The sequence below is a fragment of the Triturus cristatus genome, chromosome 12 (genome assembly GCF_964204655.1).
Source record: "Triturus cristatus chromosome 12, aTriCri1.1, whole genome shotgun sequence".
Taxonomy (NCBI): Eukaryota; Metazoa; Chordata; class Amphibia; order Caudata; family Salamandridae; genus Triturus; species Triturus cristatus.
Window position 1 is genome coordinate 113,242,796 of NC_140595.1, and position 24,755 is coordinate 113,267,550.

Sequence of the window (24,755 nt, forward strand, 5' to 3'; positions counted from 1 at the left end):
TCCGCTCCCCCTCACCACCATGTCTGGGTAGGAGCAGACACAAGGACGGCACTGGAAGGGCTTTCTTCTAGATTTAAGGGTAGGTTTGTAATTTTCACAGGTGATAAGCAACAGGTTATATTTATGAATTGTGATTTGTCGGAGAACGATCTTCAATGTCATCATGTATACATAATTTCTTGTAAGAGATTATTTTGTCTCCTACAATGTCCAACATAAAAAAGCTCCAAGTACTAAACGAGGAGTAAAGCCTCGAAAATGGCCGGATTCCTCAATGATTTTGAGGGGCACTTTTGCAGAAGTCTCTTAGGCAAAACCTGTAAAGCTAGCGGCATATTCAGCACAAAGGATCCTTGAGAAGGGCTATAGTTATTCTCAGAGATGGCAGCTTTATAGGTCTGCCATTATCCAAGATCTTTTGATTTTAGTAAAATTATATGTTTCATATCTTATAGGAGCTTACAGCCCACACTCTCCATCACTTGGTCTCTTATTGTGCAATTCACATTTTTCTACCGCCCACTAAAGTATACTGCATGGGGAAATGGTCAGTCTACTTTAGACTGAGTGGGGACATTCCTCTATTTCACAAGGAGTACATCCAGACATAATAGTTCCTTTAAGCACCAGGGATTCCTATTGCAATGCGTGCTATTGAGAGCAACCAGCTATTTTTGCTTTTAGCAATCTTTTGAAACAGAATTAATGATGACCCGTTACCATCCACCAGCAATAAAGATTTGCAGAAATTATGAAAACATAAAATAAGCTTTGATAAACTCAAAAGGCTGGCAGCCAACGCCAGACACATCAGCTTTGCCAATGTTGCTGCTTTATTAAGGAATCTTTCATTGTTGATGAGGTGGTTGTGGGTAGGGTCGTCATTGCTGATTATTGTTTTTTTTTTTTAAATAACTGCGGGTCATGAAAGTTAATTACAGCGTAGCCTCAACGAGGTGTTGGTCAACACTGGGGTGGTGGACAAGTAATGGGTCAATAATAAAGTAGGGGGAGGGATTTTGGTGGACACCGGACAGAACCCATGTCAGAACTTTCCTTTTTGGCAAATATGAATCACCTTTTAAAATCCCATGACATTTTCACTGACGTCTGGCATGTTACTCAAAGAGCTGTGAACAGGAGAGAGACAATATATGCAGACCGTATGACTATCAAAGTACAATTTCCTGTGCAGGAACATGAGGAAAATATACCACATTGGACCAAAGCAATAATTGAAATAGTCCTCCAATAAAAGGGGAAATAAAATAAACTGCAACAGAATGTTATTCATTTTCTGAGGAATAACTGTTCTCGGTTCAAAATGGTCACTAAAATCTTGAAATCGCAGAACAAACAGCAGAGCTCTCCAGGGGGTTCCCATCAGCCCATCGGGAGACATGCAGTTGAAATTCTGAGATGTGGTGGCCTCAGAGGGAGATAATTAAACATCTTATTGCCTAGAGATTGAGCTAACAAAATGAGGTGGATGGAATTATTATAATGTGTAAAGTTTTAACTCTATGTGAATGCATTTCACATGACTGTTAAACTGAAATATACCCTAAAGTTCTTAGCTGGAGGTTGGCAAACAATTTAAATGCGTCACTCTAGAAAAAATTAAATGCTGTAGAACTATTTTGTTGGAGTTTTTTTAACTACTTGGAATCGGGATCAGATGCTATTCCTTTGATTTCTTGTTAATCAACACGTAAAGTGCCACCTCCTGCCCCATAAACTGCTCCTTTACGGGGAAGCTTAGACTCTCTCTTTATTAGTGGCACAGGAGGAGGAGGAGGACTTTGGCTGAATTCTAGAACATGTCCTTTGAGTTGAGCACCCACTTGTTCCATTTTTCTTGCTACGGAAGGAAACTGTTAAACCTTAACACGGGGGACCGTTTAGATATCCAGTACATGATTTAACTAAGGATGGGACGGATACTGTAATCCTTTACGGTGATTCAGATGAACAAGTTACTAACTTTCGGTAACAATCCTACTGGTGGATTCTCTATCCACCAACAAATTGCTCACCTCAAGTAACCTCACCACATGTTAGGTTGGATTCAGAAAACTTGTGCTGCGAGGTGACACCGTACGACTCTAGCAGCAGCTCTTGGACCTTTCTGGATGGATCGTTACATAGCCAAATAAGGCACCATCTGCCCATCCAATAAATCTTTTTCAGCACTCTTCAAAGCAGATCCACAGCATCTCCATTCTTTTTTTTAACCGCTCAATGTTCACTTAAATTTGGAAGCATGAAAATTATGGACATCACCCCTAAAGTGTTCGGCTTCAAGCAGTGTTACATTTCCCTCAAGTAGATGTCATATCCTCATGATTTCTACCACTGGTGCTTTACACTGGTGAGTAATTTCCGGGTAAAATCTCCCATATATTAGATGGCTGTTTGCTTCACAGACTGAGGAGGAGAATCTGGATAGTTTGAAATGTCAGGTGCAGGAACCTTGTTGTAGGCGGTTTGGCTAAGATGTCAATAAGAGATGCAGACAAAATAAATGTCATAACTAAAGTATTAGCTAATGAGCCATGCATCACCCTATATGAGATTGTGCAGGCTCCTCCTCAGCTGCAACTAGACAAGTCGAAAAGGAAGACATAGGCAACAAAAGGGGAAGAAGTCCTCGAACTCCTACGGTGCTCTCTTTTGGAATGGCCCCATTTTAATGATCCCATTTTCTACTATACTATTTCCTCTTTCATTCCTTGGCACATCGTAATAACTTTTTACTTGGAAGTCTATGATGAAATCAACAATGCATTACACTGTGAGAAGTTGGCCTGGTATATGCTGTCCACTAGTTAAAGTAGGCACCTTGTACCAGTCCAAACAACCCTTATTGATGATTAGGTTAAAGACATCCTTTTTTGAAAGCTATCCTAGTGGTAGATGTGGAGAGCAGCCTTCAGGCTAAGTCTCGAAGGAATGTAAAGCAGCTTGCTTTACCAGATTAGAACCTCCTGAGTGACCAAATGAAAGGAGAACCACACAAGGAATATATCAAATATATGTATTTATTACTAAACACTCTCTACTAACCTCTTTATGAGATTAGAGACCAAAGCACACAATATTAAATCACTAGAAGGACAGTAAATAGCACAATACACAGTGGGCTCAAGGGGAGACCAAACCATATACTAAGAAAGCGGTATAACAACCACGACTTTACTAGACACAGTGCCTAGAGCACGTAGAATCGCTGGGACTGCAAGGAACCACCCAAGGTAGTGACACAGGGGACCCACGGAGGACAATTGCAGTGTGTGAACACAGGCACGAGCTCCGTACAACTCTATGGAATAGTCCCGGTTGGAATTTTAAAGATTAAGGACACTTCGGAGAGGACTTTAAGCAAACCCAGTTAAACATAGAAGGTTTTAAAGCCAGCACCCTTGAGAGTACCGAGATTCCCGTGTTACCTATCCCAGAGGAGTCGGGTGCATAGGGGTCAAGAGATGTCGGAAACCTTCGTAGTTTTCAATGGCGTGATGCAGAAAAGTGCTGCTGCGGTGAAGATGAAGTGTCCGGTGTGATCCAAGCCTGGATCGGAGATGAGAAGAACCTGAAAGCAGAGGGGACAGAGTCTGGGTCACTTCACAGTGACCAGGGACATGATAGACTAATGCCCACCGATGTCGGGTGTTTCAGGTGAGAAGAAGTGAAGCTTGACTCTGCAGCCACAGGGACCAGGAGATGTCAACGACAACCAAAGTCCGGAGGTGAGCTGTCCCACGAAGGATGTCGAGTGCTGGGGGGTCAGTGTCTGGATTGAACACCAACAAGTCTTGGCAACTGCAACCTACACGGGCAGAGGAAAGATGCTTTAGGGAGGACCAGCAAGGTCCTGGGGAATCTCCAAGCTATGGAGAGTCAGGGCACATCTGGAGCAACCAGAAAACCCCACAGAAAGTCAAAGTTACCTTCACAAGGACCCACAGGCAAACGGAACAGGGATCGCGAAGAGACCTCGAGCTGAATCACAAAATACCAGCCCACTCGTGGAGTGTAGGCTGGAAATCTTCGGTGGAATTACTGCTCGGGGTCAGGACTACAAGTAGCCCAAAGCACAGCCTCAGGGATCGCCAAAAAGCATATGCTGCTGCAAATGTACGCGGTGCACAGGGGTTCGGGTTGGACGGTACCCACGAGGGATATGGGCCTCAGAATTGCTGAGAGCGAAGATCAATCTCAGAGACCTCGGGAACCCACCTCCTGTGTTGCAGAAATCTTCAGAGTCCTCAGGAGCTCGGGAGATGCAAACCGGTCAGATGCGTTTTAAGTGCCTGCCTTGCAGGGAAGTAACTCCTTTACTCCAAGGGAGATTCTTCAGTCATCCAGCGTTGTGCAGATCGTCAAAGTACTTGGTTTCTGTAGCAGAGTTTAGTCCAGGTAAAATCTAAAGTCCTGTAGTCAGGGGTTCCTACTTTATATCCAAGGAAGGGGTGGGACAAACTCTGGGGATCCACCTATGGGAGGGTCAGGACAGAGGGGTGGCTACACCCATGTCCTTTGTTCATGGCTCCTGCAACCGGTTTGAGCTGGACTACGCACAGGGACACCAAATGTGCTCCCAGTGCAGACATCAAAGCACTCTGAGTGCACCCACCCAGCCCCAATACACTAAATCCTGTATGGGAGGTGGTCACATCTCCCTGTGACAGGAAACCTATTGTCAAGCCTTCCCCTGCTTGAGCTTGGCTCAGCAGCAGGAGGGCAGTCTCGTGTCTGTGGTTGGCAGCATCCATTTTGTGATGCCCAAGTCGAGAAAGCTGGTACTGGGTAGCCCGGTATGTCACATTTGCCCCTCTAGGAGGGTGGAATGATACCTCCCCCGCCAGTAACTGGCGGGGAGGTATGATTCCAAGGTGTTTGACACCAAACATGATGTTTCCATTCAGCCATTTTAAAGTTAGCATTTACCGCGAGGTTATAATGCACTTAAGTATATATGGCTGGCTGCATCACAAACAACCCCGGAAAATAGGTTCCGAAGGGTGCAGAGGGGCTCTGCTCATGCAGGTGCACCCTCTCACATAAAACCCAGCACCATGCCTTCAGGATTGATGAGGCCTGCCATAGGGGTGACTGATAGGTTTATATGTGCAGTGATACAGAATAGATATAGTGAACCTATATCTATGTAAGGGGTTCATGCACCACCTTACACAGGCTGCTGTAGCAGACCTGAGGTGTCATTTTGAATGGTCTCCCAGGGGTGGCATAATACATGCTGCAGCCCCTGGAAGGCCTCTGGGGTACCTATGCCCTGGGTATGCCATATACTAGGGACTGATAAGGGTACCCCAGAATCCAATCTGGAGTGTACCTAAAGTACATGCAATCAATTTAGAGGAGAAAGCAGCTAGACTGGGGTCCTGGATAGCAGGATCCCAGTCAATCTAAGTCGAAAACCGTGAAACATCAGCAAAAAGTGAGAGTAACTATGAGAAGCAGATCCTACTCTCCTACATACACTAGTACAGAATTGGACTGAGCCTCCTCAGACTGTCTTTGTTTAAATGCAGCCAAGATCCTTAATTTAGAAATTATTTGAGGCTTGAATGTCTCTTAAGAAAAAATCTGAGAATTATCAGCATGCCCCCTCTTGGTAAGCGTGGTGATTGCAGATCTATAGATCACAGCATGGGCACCTTTAAAAACATGTTCTATTCATTGCACCCCTCAGTGTTTCAAGAGGTTGTCTTTTTGTCCACAGACTATTGTTCTGCGGTTAATTTCTAAATTCTCATTTCTGTACCGGATACAGGGAGCAGGCCCTTTTTGACTTTTTTGAGACACCTCTCTTATTTACAAGAAATCCTTTTAATATGTACTTGTCATTTTTTTGTTAGTACATGGCTCACTGCTTCACATGACTTTTAACAGTTGGTGTTGAAACGCCAGCAGCATTAAGGTCAAATGGAATCTATCTCACAGCATTCATTGGTTGACTTATAAGTGAATGTACAATAAGCAACATCGATTATCTATTCTGGTTCCCTTGCCTGTTTTTTGTACACACTGTATTATTAATCATTTACTACTGTGTGAACCGCACAGGCACTGAACATGTTTTATACAGTAGTAAGACGGTGGGTAATTGCACCATGTGTGCTACTCTGTTTCATTAATTGATGTGTTTGACTGCATTTAAATTAGTCAAATCTTTTATTAATTGAATTACTCAATTTGCATTAGTCAAAGCCTTCATCACATAGAATCTATGGTGTATGTCTAGTGAATGCCCCAGGTTCTAGGGGTGTTATATTACGGGCAACCTGTTTCTTAAATATATATCCGTGACACTGGCATCTCAACTTCGGCAAGCTGGTAAATGCCATCGCAAAGGGTAAATGATTCGCTGTTTGGCTAATCATTATAAATTTGAACTATATATCTAAAAAACAAAGTTCTGCCTGGCGTTCGTTTGTAAATGGTAGGCAGATGAAACTTACGTACATCAGCGTTTGTATTTTTGTTGCACTGCACGATCATTTGAACATAAAAACTGTTCGCAATGAACATGGATTAACTTCTTACGTGATGTGCATACTTCTGATGGTGTTTTCTTTTTAGTAATTGTCATCGGTTTGTATAATTCCCAAAGCAGTTAACGAGCAGCTCGAAGATGTGATGCATGATAGTGCTATGAATTTTACCAAGCTAGTCTGTGACCTGCAGCACAAGTAAAGATATGTTGGGTGATAACTGCTTCATGTTCTATGGCCTATATGCAGGTCTGCACTGCTCCATGACATTAGTATATGCACCCCTCTTCTAAGGTGTAGTATGCCGTTCAGTCACGCCTAGATACGTACAGTTCTGCTTGGTGTTGCTCAGGTTAAGTCTTAAGTTGTCCAGATGCTCCAAGATCTGTTCCAGGGTCAGCTGGGCTAGTTTACTGCTCGAACTACGTAAGCTAGAAAAAGAAGAGACACACACAGAGGGTCAGTACTTTCTGGCGAGCAAATCAAAACTAAGAATGATACTGGAATTACAACCAAAATGCCCCTCCCTCGCTTTCTCTCAATAGCCCAAACAAACCAAGGTATGATTTAGCACCACCGTGCTCCCATTCAACCAAGTGTTAACTCTAGGTGATGGCACTTATTGGGCAAATTCCCATAAACCCAAAAAGGATTGCACAAATCCACACTACCAAGCATACCCAAGTCCAGCAAATGTCCTGCACTTGGGTCATTAAGCCAACTGAATCATTTTATTACGTCTGTTTTATTCAACATGATTCCACCGCTGAAAGGTCTTTACCTTAGTGCAAGTCACAGAAATGTACTTTTCCTGTCAGTGGCAGCTGGTTAACATGTAAATATATGAGGCGTTAACATCCTGCACAAATTGCACTAAGGTTTCAGAGGCCCCCCTGCTGAAACTAAAGGATGGCATGGTGCCATTCTGTTTCTAGAGAAAATTCTGAAAAGAAAAGGAACAAAGGGAAATAGTTGGAAGGATTGAAACCTGACTTCCTCGACGAAGACATGGCAAATCCAGAAACAGTAACCCACAGGAAGACTACAAAGTAGCTGGAGGGTGCTGGAAAATTGTTACGCGTCGACGGTGCGGAAAAAAGGGAACTGACGTCATTACGCCGACGTGGCTCTCTTATGGCTCCGGTGACGTCATACGGAGTCGTGAGCGGACCCGAGGTATTAGGACGTCCACGTCGGCGTGGAGAGCTGGGGAAAAAATTCCGTGGAATACTGGCGCAGGGGATATTCACAAGGTGAGGAATCCACAGGTAGATGTATCCATCAGAAATATCAGTCCATATCATCTATTGGCCAATGAAGGCAATGCACTTCAGTGTGTCCTATGGGACAAACTAAATAAATCATTATAGCATCTATCATAGCACTCTCATTCGGACTACTGCGATGTATTTCAAATCCAGAGTTGAATTTCCTGCACGGAGGGCAGGGACATTCATCCTGAGCACAGGGATAATCCACAACACCTGTTAAAATCAAACGTTGGCCTCGGGGGGAGGGGGTGGGGTCTCGGGGACCTTATCAGAGTTTTCATAGTGTGGAACCAAAGGTTGCTTATTTACCAGCTCTCATGCATTGAAGGTCTGGATAAGTATAGTTCGCTGTACATATACATTTACCAAACACCCAACACCAATTCAGGATGGTAGGTGGAAAAAGAGACTCCCAGTTCTGACTAAATACCCAAACCTTGTTAGGTTTCTTTTAAGTATGCAATGTTAAATTGCAGACCAAATGGGTTGTAACTCGACCTTTGTGCTGTTTTTATTTCATTTTTAGGAGGATGTTATAGGGTGACGAAATTAAACTAGTGTTAAGTCACACTTAGGCAATTTAAATTTGCAGGCGCTGTCCACCACATCCTAAATGTATGTGAGGCTACTCATGAACTAAAGAGATGAGAAATGGAGTTGTAAGTATCGTATCAAACTCCATTCCCACTCTTTGTATAAGAGCTCCAGACAAGTGTCAGCCAGTTCATAATGACGCCAGTGGGAGGAGTGGAGGGCCTTATGATGAAGCATGACATCTAGTGTGCGTGTGACAGCCCTGCGTCCTAAACTGTGTTTAGCATTAAGATCACATGAAATCCATAACAAGTTGCTTATCATTGTAACTGCTGTCTGATTTCCCCCAGCCTGGTCAGTCTATTTTTTCTAGCAGTCCTAATCAAGGGTGGGTGAAAATACAAGATAAGAATTCTTTTTGCTCCTTTTTGAGGTTTTTACGGGATGCTGGATATACACAGGAGGGATGGTGGACATGTTACCGGTTCACTTAAACAGGACCGAAAACAATGGTTACCAACGTATTGGAGACCCTGCATGGCTTCCACTGGCGTGTCTGAGAGGCAATAGGCGACACTGTGCAGGTCTGTACCGCATAAACGTGACTCAGCGGACCAACACATAAGCCCCACCTCTGTGCATTGACGTCAGTTTCTAATTCTTTCCCTTTTCCTGCCAACAGGCCCAGAACATGAGTAATGGTTGGTACCAGTGTGCAGAATGATACATAGGGACCTTTTAAGGTATTACAAATATGCCACTCCACAGACGAGGGAGGTGGGAGAGCAGTGAGGAGTCTGCTGTTAAATAGAGTAGCCACCAGAAAGAGAATTATTGAAGGTAAGTAAATTGTTCTTCTGATGGATACTTCTAACTGCAGATTCCTCAGTTCAGAATAAATACCAGGTGGAGCGTATGTGGAGTACTCAGACCAAAAGGTCTTGCAGAACTGAATGCACCAAATGCCCCTATCCCCAGTCCTGAATGTCAAGGCATTAGTGCTTCATGAACATATGCACAGACGCCCACGTCTCAGCCCAGCAGACATCAAGGACAGGCACTCCATTAGCCAACACAGCCTTAGCCAAGATGGAATGGGCTCTCAGACCTTCCAAAGGCTGCTTCTTGGACAGTGTGTAGCAGAATTTAATGGAAAGGACTATCCACCACGACATGGTTTTCTTCTGCTTAGGCATCCCATTTTTTGCCCCAGAGAACTCCACAAAAAGCTGATTATCCACACCGCATTTGTAGGCAAGATCAATGTAAAAGCTTAAAGCTTTTTTGGGCCCCAGCTGGAGTGCCCAAAGTAAAAGGGATTCACAACTTTTTGCAAGAATTCTATCCAAGTCCTCAGTACCAACACGTCCAGGTAAAAGGTGGTGGAGGGCAGTTTCACTGAAAGGGCCTGAAGTTCACTCACGTGTCAAGCTGTTGTAATTGCAATGAGGAAGCAGACCTTAAAGGTCTGGAGATGCAGCAAACAACAATGATGGCACTCAATGAGGGGACATATGAGAAAGGTAAAGGCCAGGTTAAGTTCGCACTGTGGCACCACACACTGCTTGAGAGGGAACATGTGTCACACCTTTGATACATCTCATCATACAAGTTGATTTAAACAAGGAATGTAGAAAGGCTGCAAGGGTTGACATATAACCTTTAATTTTACCCACAATCAAAAGGACGTCCATCAACTTTGCTTGCAAGGGATTTTTCTTGCATGCGACCCACCGCAGGCTACACATTTGCCCCAATACCCAGCATAAAGCATTTCTGGGAAAGGCACCTGGCAACAAAGATGACATCCACCACCTCAGGTGGCAGATTAATCACAGTCAGTTGTCACTACTCAATCAACTTGAGCGGGCCCCCCTGCATAGTACATAGAGGAGGCCCGATGCTCCGGACCCAGTCATGAGCTCTCCGCTACTGCTCGTGCACAGTGCCAGAGGGACCCACCTGGAGCTCAGGCCAACCCACACCGCGGGGCTATTGTTATGGCATTGTCTCTACGAATGTAGGTGTAGACTGCACAAATTTGAGTGACTGGTGCCCAAAATTCTTTTGAGACCACTGGCAAGATCTCGCTGACCCTGTCCCGAAAGGCATACATATACCGACCTAACAGGCAAACCATGCTGACCGATCTCAAGGCCAGATGGCAGAAAAGAACAGTAATTTTCCAAACACCTCAATCCTTTTCAACTCCGTCTAGAGGCGGGTGGCGTGGTGAACAAATGAGGATTCACCTGGCTGGTGAAAGTTTGGAGCACCACTCTCAGCCGTAGAGCACTGTGCAAGAAAATCGGGGTCACTACATGCTGGCGTGTGATGTCTTGCCACTTTCCTGTTTCACTGGTGGGCATCAGCAAGGCTTAGACCAAATGCACATTAGATTGCTAGTTAGAGATTCTATAAATTGAAGCATGTCCTCAGAGAAGCAGGCGCCGGTTGCAAGCCTTCTACTAAATGGACGCTTGACCTAACTTCAACAGAAGGCCGTTGTAGGTCCAGCACCTCAGTGGGATGTCCAATTACGACAGCACAAGAAGCACTTTTCCGCTGGCAGTCAGGTATGGTTGGGGGTGTCAGGGGAAGTACCAGACATACTGGCCTTCAAATCCATGTATAAACTGCCACCATCTTAATGTGGGGGTAAACAGAAGCGGAATTAAAAAAGGGGCTGCTGAGGACAGTTCCGCAGTAGTGGAAGCGTACTGCCTGAATCAGGGTGTACTGGAACCAGGTATGCTGGAGTAATTATATTCTTGCAACTGCTCCCGAGACTCTTGTGAATTGTTTCTTTACTTTCATGATTTAAATTGCTTATTGTCTCTTGATAGCTTTTTCCAGTTGCCCAAATAAGGGATCTATTTTCATCCAGCATCCTGGTTTTGCAACAGTTGAAGCAATAACGCAAGTACTACATATTCAAGAGTGTTGACATGCTGAAAACAGTTAAGGTAGGTTAGAGTTTCCTTTTCAAACCCATGTTTTATTGTTCACTTTTCCTATTGTTGTTGCCTTTGCACCTTACCAAGGTAGAAATTAGTTCGCTTGTCTCCACAAATTGTCAGTAAGACTTTTTTGGGGCTTTAGATGCTGAGCCCTGGCTTCTTGTTTCCAGAAGACCACTGCCTGAACAATCACTGAGAAAATGGGGGCTTGAACCCAGGCTTTGTGTGCTTGAAAAGTGCCTTTGGTAGTCTGTCCGACTTTTTACATGAGGATCCAAAGATTATTCTACAGAGCCCTTGGTTTAAAGTTTGAAAAATAGTGAGAAAATATAAAAGTGAGAAACTTTAGGTGAGGAAAATGCCTACCCTGAATTAAAAATGCAAAACCCCTCCCAAAAAAAACATGGAAGGAAAACACGGAAAACACTACCGGTGAGTAAACTCCTTTCCCTAACTGCTAAACATAACTTCAAATAGAGACTCCTAACACTAAGCTTACACCCAAGCTATAACATTTCCATTGCCCTGGCTAATAGCCTCTAACACTAAGCAGCTTACCCCTAAACTATGAAATGTCCCTTACCATAGCTCACAGGCTTTATCTTATGCTGTTTGTAACACGAAGTCTAAATCTAACTACACATCCCACTAGAACATTAAACATTTTCAAAAACCATAAGGTTCTCATATCGCAGTGCTTATCCCTAAGCATGCCTGTAAATATTAATCTTAACCAATGCTCTGTTTCTTAACATAATCCCACCTCAAGGATTACCTCTTATCCAATTCATATTCCCAACGTTATTTCTAACAACATCCTATTTGCCTCCCTAACCTTACCTTCTTTTTCCGCAATCCTTTTAAAATGTATTTTTTTCACAATTTTAAACTAAACAGTTTCACACAGTTTCTCAGGAAGCATTATGTTTTAGGGTATATTAAAGAGTGGATGCGGTAAAACACCATAAAACTACATAGTGAAGTGCAAACCGAAGCGTACCAAGTTAGTACAATCACTGTCATGATCTCAAGCCTACTAATGTGATTTCACAAACAAGCGTACCAATCCGCATGCCTCACCAACAAAATAAACTTTGAACCCTTTTACTTTTTAGTTAGGATGGGCAGACATTATTTCAAGCAGATGGGGGGTGTTTGAAGATGTAAACACTTCAGAAGCCTTGCTTTGTCTTGGCTTGATTAGAGTGGCTGTTTTGAATCGAAAGCTACAGACACTCTGTAGTACCTAGTGCTGGAGAAAAGAGGATACAATGGGTCCCAGCTGGGCAGGATATCGGCCTGTATTTGACTTGTGAATTAGGCATGGGTACTTGAGCACGTACAGCTTCAGGCTGCTCAGTAAGTGTACTTGGGCTAGTCTTTCCTTCTGTTCTTACTACATTCCTGTTTTTTTATTAAATAAACAGACATACCAGTGATGACAAACATGGAAATGCCTGATATGATATGTGGTTGCATGACGTTACAACGCAGGCTTTTACCCAGCATTCCATTGTAACGCAAGTTGTTACAACGATTTGCTGTTGGGGGTGCGCTGGAGTTTAGAATAGTATAATTTACTATTCCAACTCCAGTCTGTGCAACAGTAGGGAAGGTGTTGGAGTTAAATCCAACACCTTCTACCCCCCTACAGCAAGCCATCTCGTTGTAATGGCATGTGGGGTAAAAGCATGCGTTATAATGCATGCGTTGTTTCCCATGATATGTATGTTGGGTGATAAATAAGAAGTGACACCAGTTTCTTTTCTAAAGTTTTAGGTCCAGAGTCTACTTTACTTTTCCACTGCCAAACGAATGCACTTCCATGCGTGGCAATTCTAATCAAACGCCTCGTTCTTCACATGCAACATTCATGTCTGCTTCAATTAGATATGGAAATCACTGAGTGCCACTTTTACCATCAAAGGAAGTTAACCTTGTACCAATATTGTAGTACGGCAAAAGGGACCCAGGACAGAATAACAGACTTATTGATTTATTTGACCATAAACTCTGGGACAGTAATTGCAGGAAGTTTCCAGCTGTGTGGCAATAGTGAACATTTTGGTTCTTCACTGATAAAGTAGTACCAATCTAAGGCAAGCTGACCTCAGGAGGTTCTGTTGAAAACTGTGGTGTATGTCCTCTTTTTTAATCTTCTTACTTCCTGCAGGATCTCCACCATAAATTAGTTGAGGGGCTTGCCTGTCTTAGTGACCTGGAGAGCTTTGCCAGTAGGAGCTTACTGTCCTGGCAGTGTTACCCAAGCTGGAGAAGTCAAAGGGTAGAGACCAAATGAAGTGCCATCCACTGGTCCCCCAGATTGGGCAGAAGACTAACAACATTGTCCTATAAAAAAGCATTTGTTACGAAACCAGCAGGAAGAACCACTAAATCTTCTGGACATGAGGAACTTACAGAGTCTCTGCATGAGACACGCATGATAGACAGTTCAGTTGTCAAAGTTGGACCGGATTTGACAGAATGAAAGCACCACATGAAAGGCAGTACTGTACTTGAGAAAGGACGATGACCAACATCAGAAAGGAGTAGCCATCATCCTGAACAAGCTGACAAGATGCCTAACTGAGTGGACGTCAGTCAGCAGCAGACTTGTGACTGCCTGTTTAAAAATAGGGGTGGGGGATAAATTCTGCTCTGAGGGGCGGAGTTTTGGCCACTCTGCGCTACGCAAGTAATGTGGAGTTTCGGCCATATTCCGCCAACCACCGCTTGGTTGAGTTTTTTCTTGTGCGAGGCTCCCCATTGGTAAGTTCTCACCGTGTTGTGCAGTTTGCGCTGATTTTTCAGTTCAGAATGAACTTCCGGAATGAGCCAAAAATCAGCACAAGCAGAGTGACATACCCAAGTCCGCCCATTTGCGGAACTCTTCGGAATCTTGCCGAGTTTTCATGCAACTCAGCAGAATTCCCTGGAGTGAAACACCACAAGTTCTGCCCACCTCTAGTTAAAAGGTAGACACATCAACACCACTGTTATCCAGTGCTATGCTCTGACAAGTGACACAGAAGAAACAGTCAAGAACATTCTACCAACAGAAGTAAGTTGAGCTTGAAGCCATGCTGAACCACGACCTGAAGTTTGAGATCTGGATCTTGAATGCTAAAGTGGGAAATGACATGAACCATGACAGAGCCATGGGTAAGGAATGTTGTGGAACAATAAATGACAATGTAGAAAGACTGTTGCAAGTTTGCACAATAAATGATCTGGTCAAAGAATGGACTCACTTCCCCCACCATGATATTAACAAACTAACTTGATGCTCCACCCACTGACAGAGACAGAAACCAGATTGACCACCTGCGAAGCAGCACCTGGAGACACTCTCTGCAAGATATTAAGAGCGAGTGGAAGTTAGCAGTGATCACCATCTAATGACCGCTCTTGTAAAGATGATGCTCAGAAAAACAAGACACAAAATATCAGGATGACAACACTTCAATATGGCAAAATTACAGGAACCCAAGACAAATAAGTTATCTGTCTTACACATTAAAAACAGGTTCCAACTTCTGGCAGAAATCGGAGAGGAGTCTGAGCCAGCTGCCCATGCAGTCAACATGAAATGGGAGCAAGTCTCTTCAATATATGTGAAGAGCAATGAAACATGCCTTGGGACCAAACCAAGTAAAAGGAAATAATGGAAAAGACAACACAAATGGCAAGGTATTATAAACAGGCGGGCAGCAAAGAAAAACACGTATAAAGACTAAATCTGAGAAACTGAAGAAGTAGAGGCAACAGTAAAAAGATGCAAATAGAGCAGTCAAAAGAATAGTAATAGCAGACAAGTGTACATGGATAACCCTGCCAGCCAAGCAGAAGAGGTAACCAATATTGGAGGACAGGGGAAAGTCTTTAAGATCACAAGGATAGTACACTGTAAATCTTGTGCAACATACAACACTCCTATCATGTACAAGCAAGGCAGACTATTCACAACAGAGAAAGAGCAGGAAGCACGCTGGGCTGAGCACTTCAAAGAAGTCTTGAACAGAGCTGTAACAACAAGGTAAGCGGAAACCCAAAAAGTAGAGACAGACTTGGACGTGAACACTGCCCCATCACTGAAAGAAGAAATCATCACTGCCATCCCATCTCTCAAGAACAGAAAAGCTCCTGACCAAGACAACATAAAAATTGGAACAAGGCATGATTGTCAAAATTCCAAAGAAGGGAGCATCAACCAATTGTAACAACTGGTGTGGAATCACCCTCCTCTCAATCCCGAGTAAAATCCTAGTGGATATAATTATATAGTGCATGTTTAATGCCGTGGACAGCAGTTAAGAAAAGAACAGATTGGTTTCAAAAAGGTCAGAGGGTGTGATGATCGGATCCTTACTCTAAGCAATCTCAAAGAGCAGGGCATAGATTGCCAGAGACCGCTATACATCAACTTCATCAATTTTGAGAAAGACTGACAGTATCCCCTGTTGATAGCCTCTGGCGTTTACTGAGAGCCTATGGCATACTGCAGCAAACAGTTCTACTCATCAAGAGCTTCTATGATCATTTTACCTGCGAGGTGGGAGAAAGTGAGTACAGATTCGAAGTCAAGACCGGGGTTGATGCAAGGTGAAAGTATTATGTGGTATGGCAGAGGTGCCTTACCATGTAATACTAGCACAGTACACAAAGATGGACCCTGACTACTCTCTCATACACCTTTTCTCTCAGTCTTGGTAGAGAGGCAAAGAGCAGACAGGCTTCTCAGAGGAACATGTGTTAAGCATTTAACATTGCCAACACAGCCAATAAGTAATTGACACGACTCAAGAGAATTCCAACACCAATTTATAAAAATAGAGCAGATTTTTATATGTTTTTAGACACCCAAATGAAATAGATACATACAGGATAACCGGAGCTATGAATCTTAAAGCATTAAATAAATCAGTAGTTTAGCAGTGTAAAACATTAACGTTGTGGTCAATGGGAAAAACACATATATGCAATTGGTTACTTTGAGAACAGAACCCACTCAATCAATCAGGGTTTTTATAAAGCACGCTGCTCACCCGTGAGGGTCTCACGGCGCTTGGGGTCAAGGGGGGGGGGGGGATGGGGGGGGGGTGAAGAGTGCAAGGCCGGATCAGTCAAAGAGCCAGGTTTTGAGGTTCTTCCTGAAGGTGTGCAGGGTCGGGGAGCATCTGATATTGGCTGGTAGCTCGTTCCAAGCCTTGGCTGTGATGTACGAGAAGGCTCTTTCACCTGCTCTGTTTCTCCGGATGCAGGGGTTCTCTCCCAGGACGAGGCCGGCGGAAGGAGGTTCCTTTTGGGTATGTGGAAGGAGACTCTCTCGTTGAGGTATTTGGGTCCGATGTTGTGGAGGGATTTGTAGGCGTGGGTGAGAAGTTTGAAGGTCACTCTTCTCGACTGGGAGTCAGTGGAGGACTCGCAGGTGTTGGGTCATGTGTTCGTGCCGCAGGGTCCCGAGGACGAGTCTGGCTGCGGTATTCTGGATGGTTTGGAGCTTGTGTAGGAGAGTTCTGTTGATTCCGGCGTAGAGGGCGTTGCCGTAGTCCAGTCTGCTGGTCATGAGAGCGTGGGTGACAGACTTTCTGTATTTGTGGGGTATCCATTTGAGGGTCTTGCGGAGGATGCGAAGGCAGTTGAAACAGGTGGAGGTGATGCAGTTGATCTGGCGGGTCAGAGTTAAGGTCCTGTGAGTCCCTAGACCAGTTCACAACAGCTAGCACAATTTCACCTGGCTCAGGGGAGCGGGGTGCAGTGGTGCACTTTAGTTGTCATACAGAGGTGGCAATCAGCCTTGCGGTCTTTCAATGGCTACCTTAGCAAAAAGGTACTTGCGGGCAAGTTGAGCAAAACCCGTTGGAACTTAAGCAAGGAGCTGGCCCCGGACCAGGAGTCTCCAGGCAGATTGGATGGTAGCTTGGTGGACTCTGGTGCAGTGGTGCTTCTGACTATCCATGGTGCTAAACAGACGACGTGGCAACTGGTGATGGCAGGAGTGCCGGGAGAGGGTGAAAACGAATGCAGGATCTTTACAATGGAGAACAGGAGTGGACGGACTGATGCATGTGGATCACTTCTCTTGAAGCGCTGAATAAAGCAGGACGTAGTCAGACCGACCACCAACAAGCCTTGATACCTGCAAGCACTGTAGTTAAGGTCCCAGAGGACCATGGGAACGCTGTAGAAAGCGGAGCCTCGCTGAGGGTCGGGACTACAGTTTTCAGAAGTCACCTGCCCAGTGACTTTTGAGCCGCCACGCCAGATGGCTTGGTGGGCAGTACTTCAAGGTCGTGGACTGAGCAGTGTGTGCCTGCCGACTGCAGGGGACTAGTTCCCCTAGACCAAAGGAGTTCTTGTGAAGTCTGGAGTTTGCAGAAGGGGACACCTTCCATTTGGAACAGGCCTCTTGCCTTGGTCGAACTGAAATCCAGTGGGTGCAGGGTGGCTACCACAGGTGCAGAGCTCTTCGAGGAGTTCTGCCTTGTCGTGGAAACTGGTCTCTTCTTGGTATCACGTCGAAACTAAGGTTCTGGTGTCAGTGGTGCCCCTTAAAGCCTGGATGTTGGGGGTGTTTGTAGGTGTGAGGACTAGCAGCCAATGGGCATCTAGTCCTGAGTCTAATCTGCCATGGACATCATTTGGAGTAGTCCGGAGTCGCAGCTGTGACCTCTAGCTTGCTCCCTGCTACTCCTGGCACTTCCTTTGCGAACCCTAGGATAAGAAAGGGCAAACTGTTTGCCTCCTCGGAGGCCAGGGGTCAAAAAGGAAGTTCCAGGAGTAGCAGGGAGCTAGAGGTCACAGCTGCGACCCCCGACTACTCCTAAAGGACATCCATGTAATCCGCCCCTGTAGTGACTACATCCGGAGGCTGTATGTCACTAAAACTAGTTAGAACCTGCTTTCTAGCCTAAATTCAAGATGGCCAAAACCATCTTCAGCTGCTACACCCTATAGGTGCAGTCATCCTTGTGGCTGTCTAAGCCTATTAAATGGCTCATTTTACCATCGGCCCACAAAAAACATTGCCTGGGGCAGGTGGGAGGCTTTGTCCTCAAGTGGGGGACAAGTTCCTTTGTCCAGCAGCGCTGGTGAAGCCTTTGAAGCTCACTGCCATAATGGGTCTGTTCAATGGGAGCGGCACACCCACCCCAGCATGAGGTCTGATCTCTGTCTTGGCAGCAAACCATTCGAAAAAGTCCGCCAAGGCACAAGAACACTGGGTTAACTTGATGGGCACTGTCTAAAGTGTCACCTAGGTACATTACATGCTGGTTAAACCTCGACATAATCGTGTCAGGGGATAAAAACCGTTCCATAATGGAACTGGACATCTGGGGTATGTCCAGTATCCCGCCTATGTTATCCTATGGAGGGGCGGTCACTTGCGGTAGGATTAGGTTTAGAATTTTATCACAGGGCAATATACATTTGCACATATTTCCACACATGTAATATAATGCACCCTGCCTCCTGGGTTATAGGCGACCTGCCTTAGGGATGACTGATACATATTAAATTCAGTGAGGTGACCTTGTCACACATGGTGTGCAGGGTCGAACTCGAGCAGGCAACTGCTCAAGCAGTGCGGACATGGCAGACCTGCAGCCTTTGGTTTCACTTGGGTCACTCAGATTGGCATAATAAGTGCTGCAGTCCTGGTGCCCCTTTTACATCCCTGCTCTGGGCACCACTGGTACCATATACTAGGGTCTTACAGGGGTGTAAAAATGTTTGCCAATTGGGTGTACCAATTCACATTTACAGCTGTGCTGTGGCTTGGTTAGCAGGACCCAACACACTTTCAGATTACCCACCACAGCATCTAGCAGCAAAAAAGGGGAGTGGGGTTGGCGGGTGGTGACCGTCCAAAAAGGGCACTTTACAACAGGAGTGAGACAAGGATGCATGAGGTCAACGTTGACCTTCAACATAGTCATCAATTGGGTGATGTGACGCACAATACAAGACCATGCAGAGGCACTGGATGGACCTTATTCTCTACACTGGAGGTCCTTGACTATGAGGATGACCTAGCCTTGCTCTCTCACGCACATCAGGAAACGAAGCAAAAGATGTCTTCCCTCAACATAAATGCACAGCATGGGAGCCTGAAGATCAGCACAATAAAATCAGAAGTAATGCCACTCAACATCCTAAAACCGTCACAAAACAGTGGATGGAGAGGACCTTGCCATGACTGAAGAGTTCACCTACCTAGGCACTACTATCAGACATGATAGATGGGTAAACAGTGGCATCAAGAGCAGACTGAACATGGCAAGGAACGCCTTCAGGATGCTGAACAATGTGTGGAAGTCATCTGAGTACAGCACTAAGCCAAGCTGAGTCTTTACCAGAACAGCGTTCTGTCCACACTCTTCTATGGACCAGAATGCTGGATGATGAAAAGCTACATCACCAAACTATCAGTCTTTCACAACAGTAACGCAAGAAAAATCTTTCACATTTTGGGGCCAGGAACTGCTCACCAGATAACAAGCAAGAAAGCATGGACACCATCATTATGTGAAGAAGCTTGAGATGGATAGGACACACAACTGAAGTGAACAAGACTCCATCACAAGAACAACTCTCCACTGCAAACCAGAAGGCAAACAGGTGAAAGGCAAGCCAAAGAACACTTAGGGGCGAACTGTGGAAACAGAAATGAAGGCCCTGAACCACAGTTGGGGCACCATACAGAAACGTACTCAAGACAAACAGAAGCGGAGGTCCTTTGATGCTGCCCTACATTCCAGCCGGCATAACAGACAATTGTTTTTTTTTTTTTTTAACAAGGGGTGACTTGTTAGCTTTTGGATGGCATGTAGCAACGTGGCGTCAAACAAGCAATGTCGTGATTCACCTACGGAAAGGTCCAAGTGTTTAGGAGGATCCATTCATGCACATCCCACACACTTACTCATAGGATGCTCTGTACAGTAAAGCACAATGCATACCCATGTAGTGCCTTATTAGAGGTGACAGACTTCTAAAAATAAAAACAAACAGCAGAAATGTGGAACTGAAGAACAAGTTACTTTCCTTCGGTAACGTCTTATCTAGTAGAGACTATCTAGCCGCAAATTCCTTAACTTAGAATTATCCCCAGGCGTGAGACTGGATCTGGAAATTTTTCATAAGCAGCACCCCTGTATGCCGGTAGGTGGCACCGTTGATGTCAACCGTGTTGGAAGTGACGTTCACAGTCCCTATTTAGGTGCGAACCCAGGAGTGCTGACGTTTTTTACACTTCGAGACTTTCCATGCCAGATGTGCAGAGTCACGAAGTACACTGACCACTGGTGTGGAAAACTAGGGCCCTAAAAGGGAAGTACCCTGCCCCTAGAAATCTGTTCGCAGAGTGGGGAGGATGGGTGGCTCGGTAAGGAATCTATGGCTAGATAGAGTCTCTACCAGATAAGGCGTTACTGATGGTAAGTAATGAATATGCTACTTACCAGTATGCATCTGTTCTTGGCATGTAGGGCTGCTGACATTCATATCTGTGCATAGATCGCCGCCTAGTGTTGGGTCCGGATGTTTGCACGTTGTTGTCCTGGAAGAGTCTTCGAGGTATCCTGGGATAGGTGACTCCTCCCCTGGACTACAGTGCGCATGGGCATCCTCTCCATCCTCAGATTGTTTTTCGCCATTGTGGCAGTGATGGAGTAGATACAGAAAAGTGATGACCATGCTTACAGTAATTCTGAGAGCTGCAGCTGCTACAGGCGCCGGGGAGGAGGGAGGGCGATATGAATGTCAGCAGCCCTACATGCCAAGAACAGATGCATACTGGTAAGTAGCATATTCAGTTCGAGGCATGTGGGCTGCTGAATTCATATCTGTGCATAGAATGTATAGCAGTGCCCTCTATTAGCGGCGGCTACCGATGCCAGCTGCAGCGGTCTGAAAAAGGGTTTTGAGAACAGCCTGTCCTACAGCTGCCTGCTGTTTTGATTGCACATCTACACAATAGTGTTTGGTAAATGTGTGTGTGGTGGACCAGGTGGCTGCTCTACATATATCATGCAGGGGAATATTTCCTAGAAAAGCCATGGAGGCCCCTAACTTACGTGTTGAGTGGGCTCGTGGGGGAATAGTTAATGTGCGTTTTGCCTTTTGATAACAAATTTGGATACACTTAACTATCCATCTGGCTATCCCTGCTTTGGAGATGGCGTTACCCTTGTGGTGTTGGGCAAAGGCAACGAACAGTTGTTTTGTCTTCCTAAAGGGTTTAGTCCTGTCGATGTAGTACATGAGGGCCCTCCTTACGTCTAGTGTATGGAGTGCTCGTTCCGCGACAGTTTGTGGGTTTTGGAAGAAAACGGGCAGTTCAATAGTTTGATTCATGTGGAACTGCGAGATTACCTTGGGCATGAATTTGGGGTTGGTACGTAGTACGACCCTGTTGGCGTGAACCTGTATAAATGGCTCTTGAACTGTTAGTGCCTGGAGTTCACTAACCCTTCTTAAAGAAGTGATTGCTACCAGGAAAGCTACTTTCCAGGTGAGGAATTGAATCTCGCATGAGTGTAGAGGTTCAAAGGGTGGACCCATCAGGCGTGTGAGGACCAGGTTGAGGTTCCACATTGGAGCCGGTGGGTGGCTTGGTGGAATGACTCGTTTGAGTCCTTCCAAGAATGCTTTGATGGCAGGCACTCTGAATAGTGAGAGCTGCTGCCTGGTTTGCAGATAGGCTGATATTGCGGTCAAATGGACACGTATAGAGGTGTACGCCAGATTGCATCGGTATAGGTGTAAGAGGTAACAAATGATGTTTTGGATGGATGCGTCCAGTGGGTTAATGTCATTATTACTGCAATAAATGACGAACCTTTTCCATTTGGCTGCATAGCAAGCTCTTGTAGTGGGTCTCCTGGCCTCCTTGATGATGTCCATACAGTCAGGTGGCAGGTTGAGGTAGCCAAACTCTAGGACTTCAGGAGCCAGATTGCCAGGTTCAGCTGTTGCGGATCTGGGTGCTGAATCTCTCCATGGTTCTGCGTCAAATGCGCGGGTTTGATCCGCAGCCTTTGATGCGGCACCACGGAAAGTTCGAGGAAGGTGGTGTACCATGGCTGGCGTGCCCACGTAGGAGCAACTAGGACGAGTGTCAGGGAGTGTTGTCTGAGTTTGCAAGCCACCAGCGGTATCAACGGCGCTGGGGGAAAAGCGTACGCAAATCTGCCGGACCAGTTCATCCATATCGCATTGCCCTGCGACTGCGGATGTGGGAACCTGGCGGCAAAGCTTTGGCATTTTGCGTTTTCGCTTGTGGCGAAGAGGTCTATCTCTGGATGACCCCACTGCTGGAAGTACGGTTGGAGTACTGATGGGTGTAACTCCCACTCGTGCATCTGGTGGCTGTGTCTGCTGAGCAGATCCGCCATCTGGTTGTCCTTGCCCGGGAGGTGCTCTGCCATGAGGAACATGTTCCTCTGAATGGCCCACTTCCACATGCTCTGAGCCAGATGAGACAACTGTGGAGAGTGTGTTCCTCCCTGCTTCTGTATGTAGTACATGGCAGTCATGTTGTCCGTCCGGATCAACACGACTTTGTTGCACAGATGTACTTTGAATGCCTTCATGGCCAGGAAGATTGCCATCAGTTCCAGAAGGTTGATGTGCATCTTCTTCTGTTGTGTCGTCCATAGTCCCTGCACTGTGTAGTGGAGTACATGAGCTCCCCATCCCTGGAGAGACGCGTCCGCTGTCAGTACTATTTGTGGAACAGGCTCTTGGAACGGTCGGCCCTTGCAAAGGTTTTGAGGATTCCACCAATGCAGAGAGTTGTACGCCCGACCGCTCACCAACACTAGGTCTTTCAACTGTCCTTGAGCCTGATTCCACTGACGTGCTAAGCACTCCTGAAGCGGGCGCATATGTAATCTCGCGTGTGGGACTATGAAAATGCAGGAGGCCATCATGCCTATCAACTGCATGAACACTCGTGCTGGAAGTGAGTGTTGGGGTTTGAACCTGGAGATCAGCATTTGCATGCTGTTAATCCTCACTAAATTTGGCTGAGCTGTGGCCGCCAGAGTGTCTATAGTCGCACCTAGGTACTGTTGTACGTGTGCGGGCTGGAGATGGGATTTTGGGTAATTTAGTGAGAACCCCAGACTGTGAAGGAGGTGAATGGTGCGGGACATGTGGCTGGCACATTGCTGGGCTGACTTCGCTTGAACGAGCCAGTCGTCCAGGTAAGGGTAGACGTGTATGTGCTGCCTCCGTAGATGTGCCGCCACAGTAGCTAGGCACTTTGTAAACACCCTTGGTGCCGTTGTCACGCCGAAGGGAAGGACTCTGAATTGGTAGTGCTGTCCTTGAACAGTGAACCTGAGGTATTTTTTGTGTGATGGGTGAATGGGTATGTGGAAATACGCATCCTTGAGGTCCAGTGTGGCTAGAAAGTCTCCCTGCTTGAGCAGCGGGAGGACTTGCTGGAGAGTGAGCATGTGAAAATGCTTGGAAAGAATGTATCTGTTTAGGGGTCTCAGGTCTAATATAGGTCTGAGTGACCCGTCCTTCTTCGGTATTAAAAAGTACAGGGAGTACACCCCCGTACCTTGCTCGTGGACGGGTACGACCTCTATTGCGCCTTTTAGAAGCATGCTTTGCACCTCCTGCTGTAAGAGCGTTAAGTGCTCTGAGGACATAGGACGGTTTCTTGGAGGAATTGTGGGTGGAGTGGAGGTTAGCTCTAGACAGTAACCGTATTTGACAATATCTTTGACCCACCTGTCCGTGGTGATGGAGTTCCACGTGGGCAGGAACCTTTGTAGCCTTCCTCCGACAGGTGTTATGTGGTCGGGAGGAAGGGAGAGGGCGTCACTGCTTGTTCTTGGGGGAGGACCTGGTGTTGCCATAGCCGCGTCCTCTTCCCTTTGTACTGGAGCCATGATATCCACCCCGGGTGTTTTTATCGTAGGTGGTTTGTGTATTGCCCTTGTTGTATGTCTGCTGTGACTCCCGAGTCTGGAGAGCCCCCATGGACTTTGCGGTGTCCGTGTCCTTTTTTATTTTCTCAAGGGTGGTGTCAACCTCCGGTCCGAATAAATAGTCGGGGTTGACAGGCTGGTTGAGTATATTATTTTGCACCTCTGGTTTGAATCCGGAGATTCGCAACCAGGCATGTCGTCGCAGCATGACGCTTGTGTTAATGGCCCTGGCAGCCGTGTCTGCGGCATCTAGTGCACACTTGATGGAAGCATTTGTGAGTAGCTGTCCCTCTCTGATAAGAATTTCTGCACCTTCTTTGTACTGGTCAGGGAGATGTTGGAGTAGTTGTTCCAATGTGTCATAGTGCGCTCTATCGTAGCGAGCGAGGAGCGCTTGAGTGTTGGCTATGCGCCATATGTTGGCAGCCTGGGCGGCAACTCGCTTGCCGGAGGTCTCTAGCACCTTGGACTCTTTGTCTGGGGGAGGAGCGTCACCTGTCGTCTGCGAGTGTGCCCTCTTGC

General features: G+C 45.9%; 1 protein-coding gene across 1 annotated transcript in view; it reads right to left on the reverse strand.

Annotated features, from left to right (window-relative positions):
• The window catches only part of INTS3 (integrator complex subunit 3), a 590,139-nt gene that overhangs the window by 24,147 nt on the left and 541,237 nt on the right, over positions 1-24,755 (reverse strand). Inside the window, exon 27 of the mRNA XM_085639326.1 lies at positions 6,849-6,949. Within this exon, the coding sequence (XP_085495452.1) occupies positions 6,849-6,949 (101 nt within the window). The remainder of the gene's footprint in view (positions 1-6,848; positions 6,950-24,755) is intronic.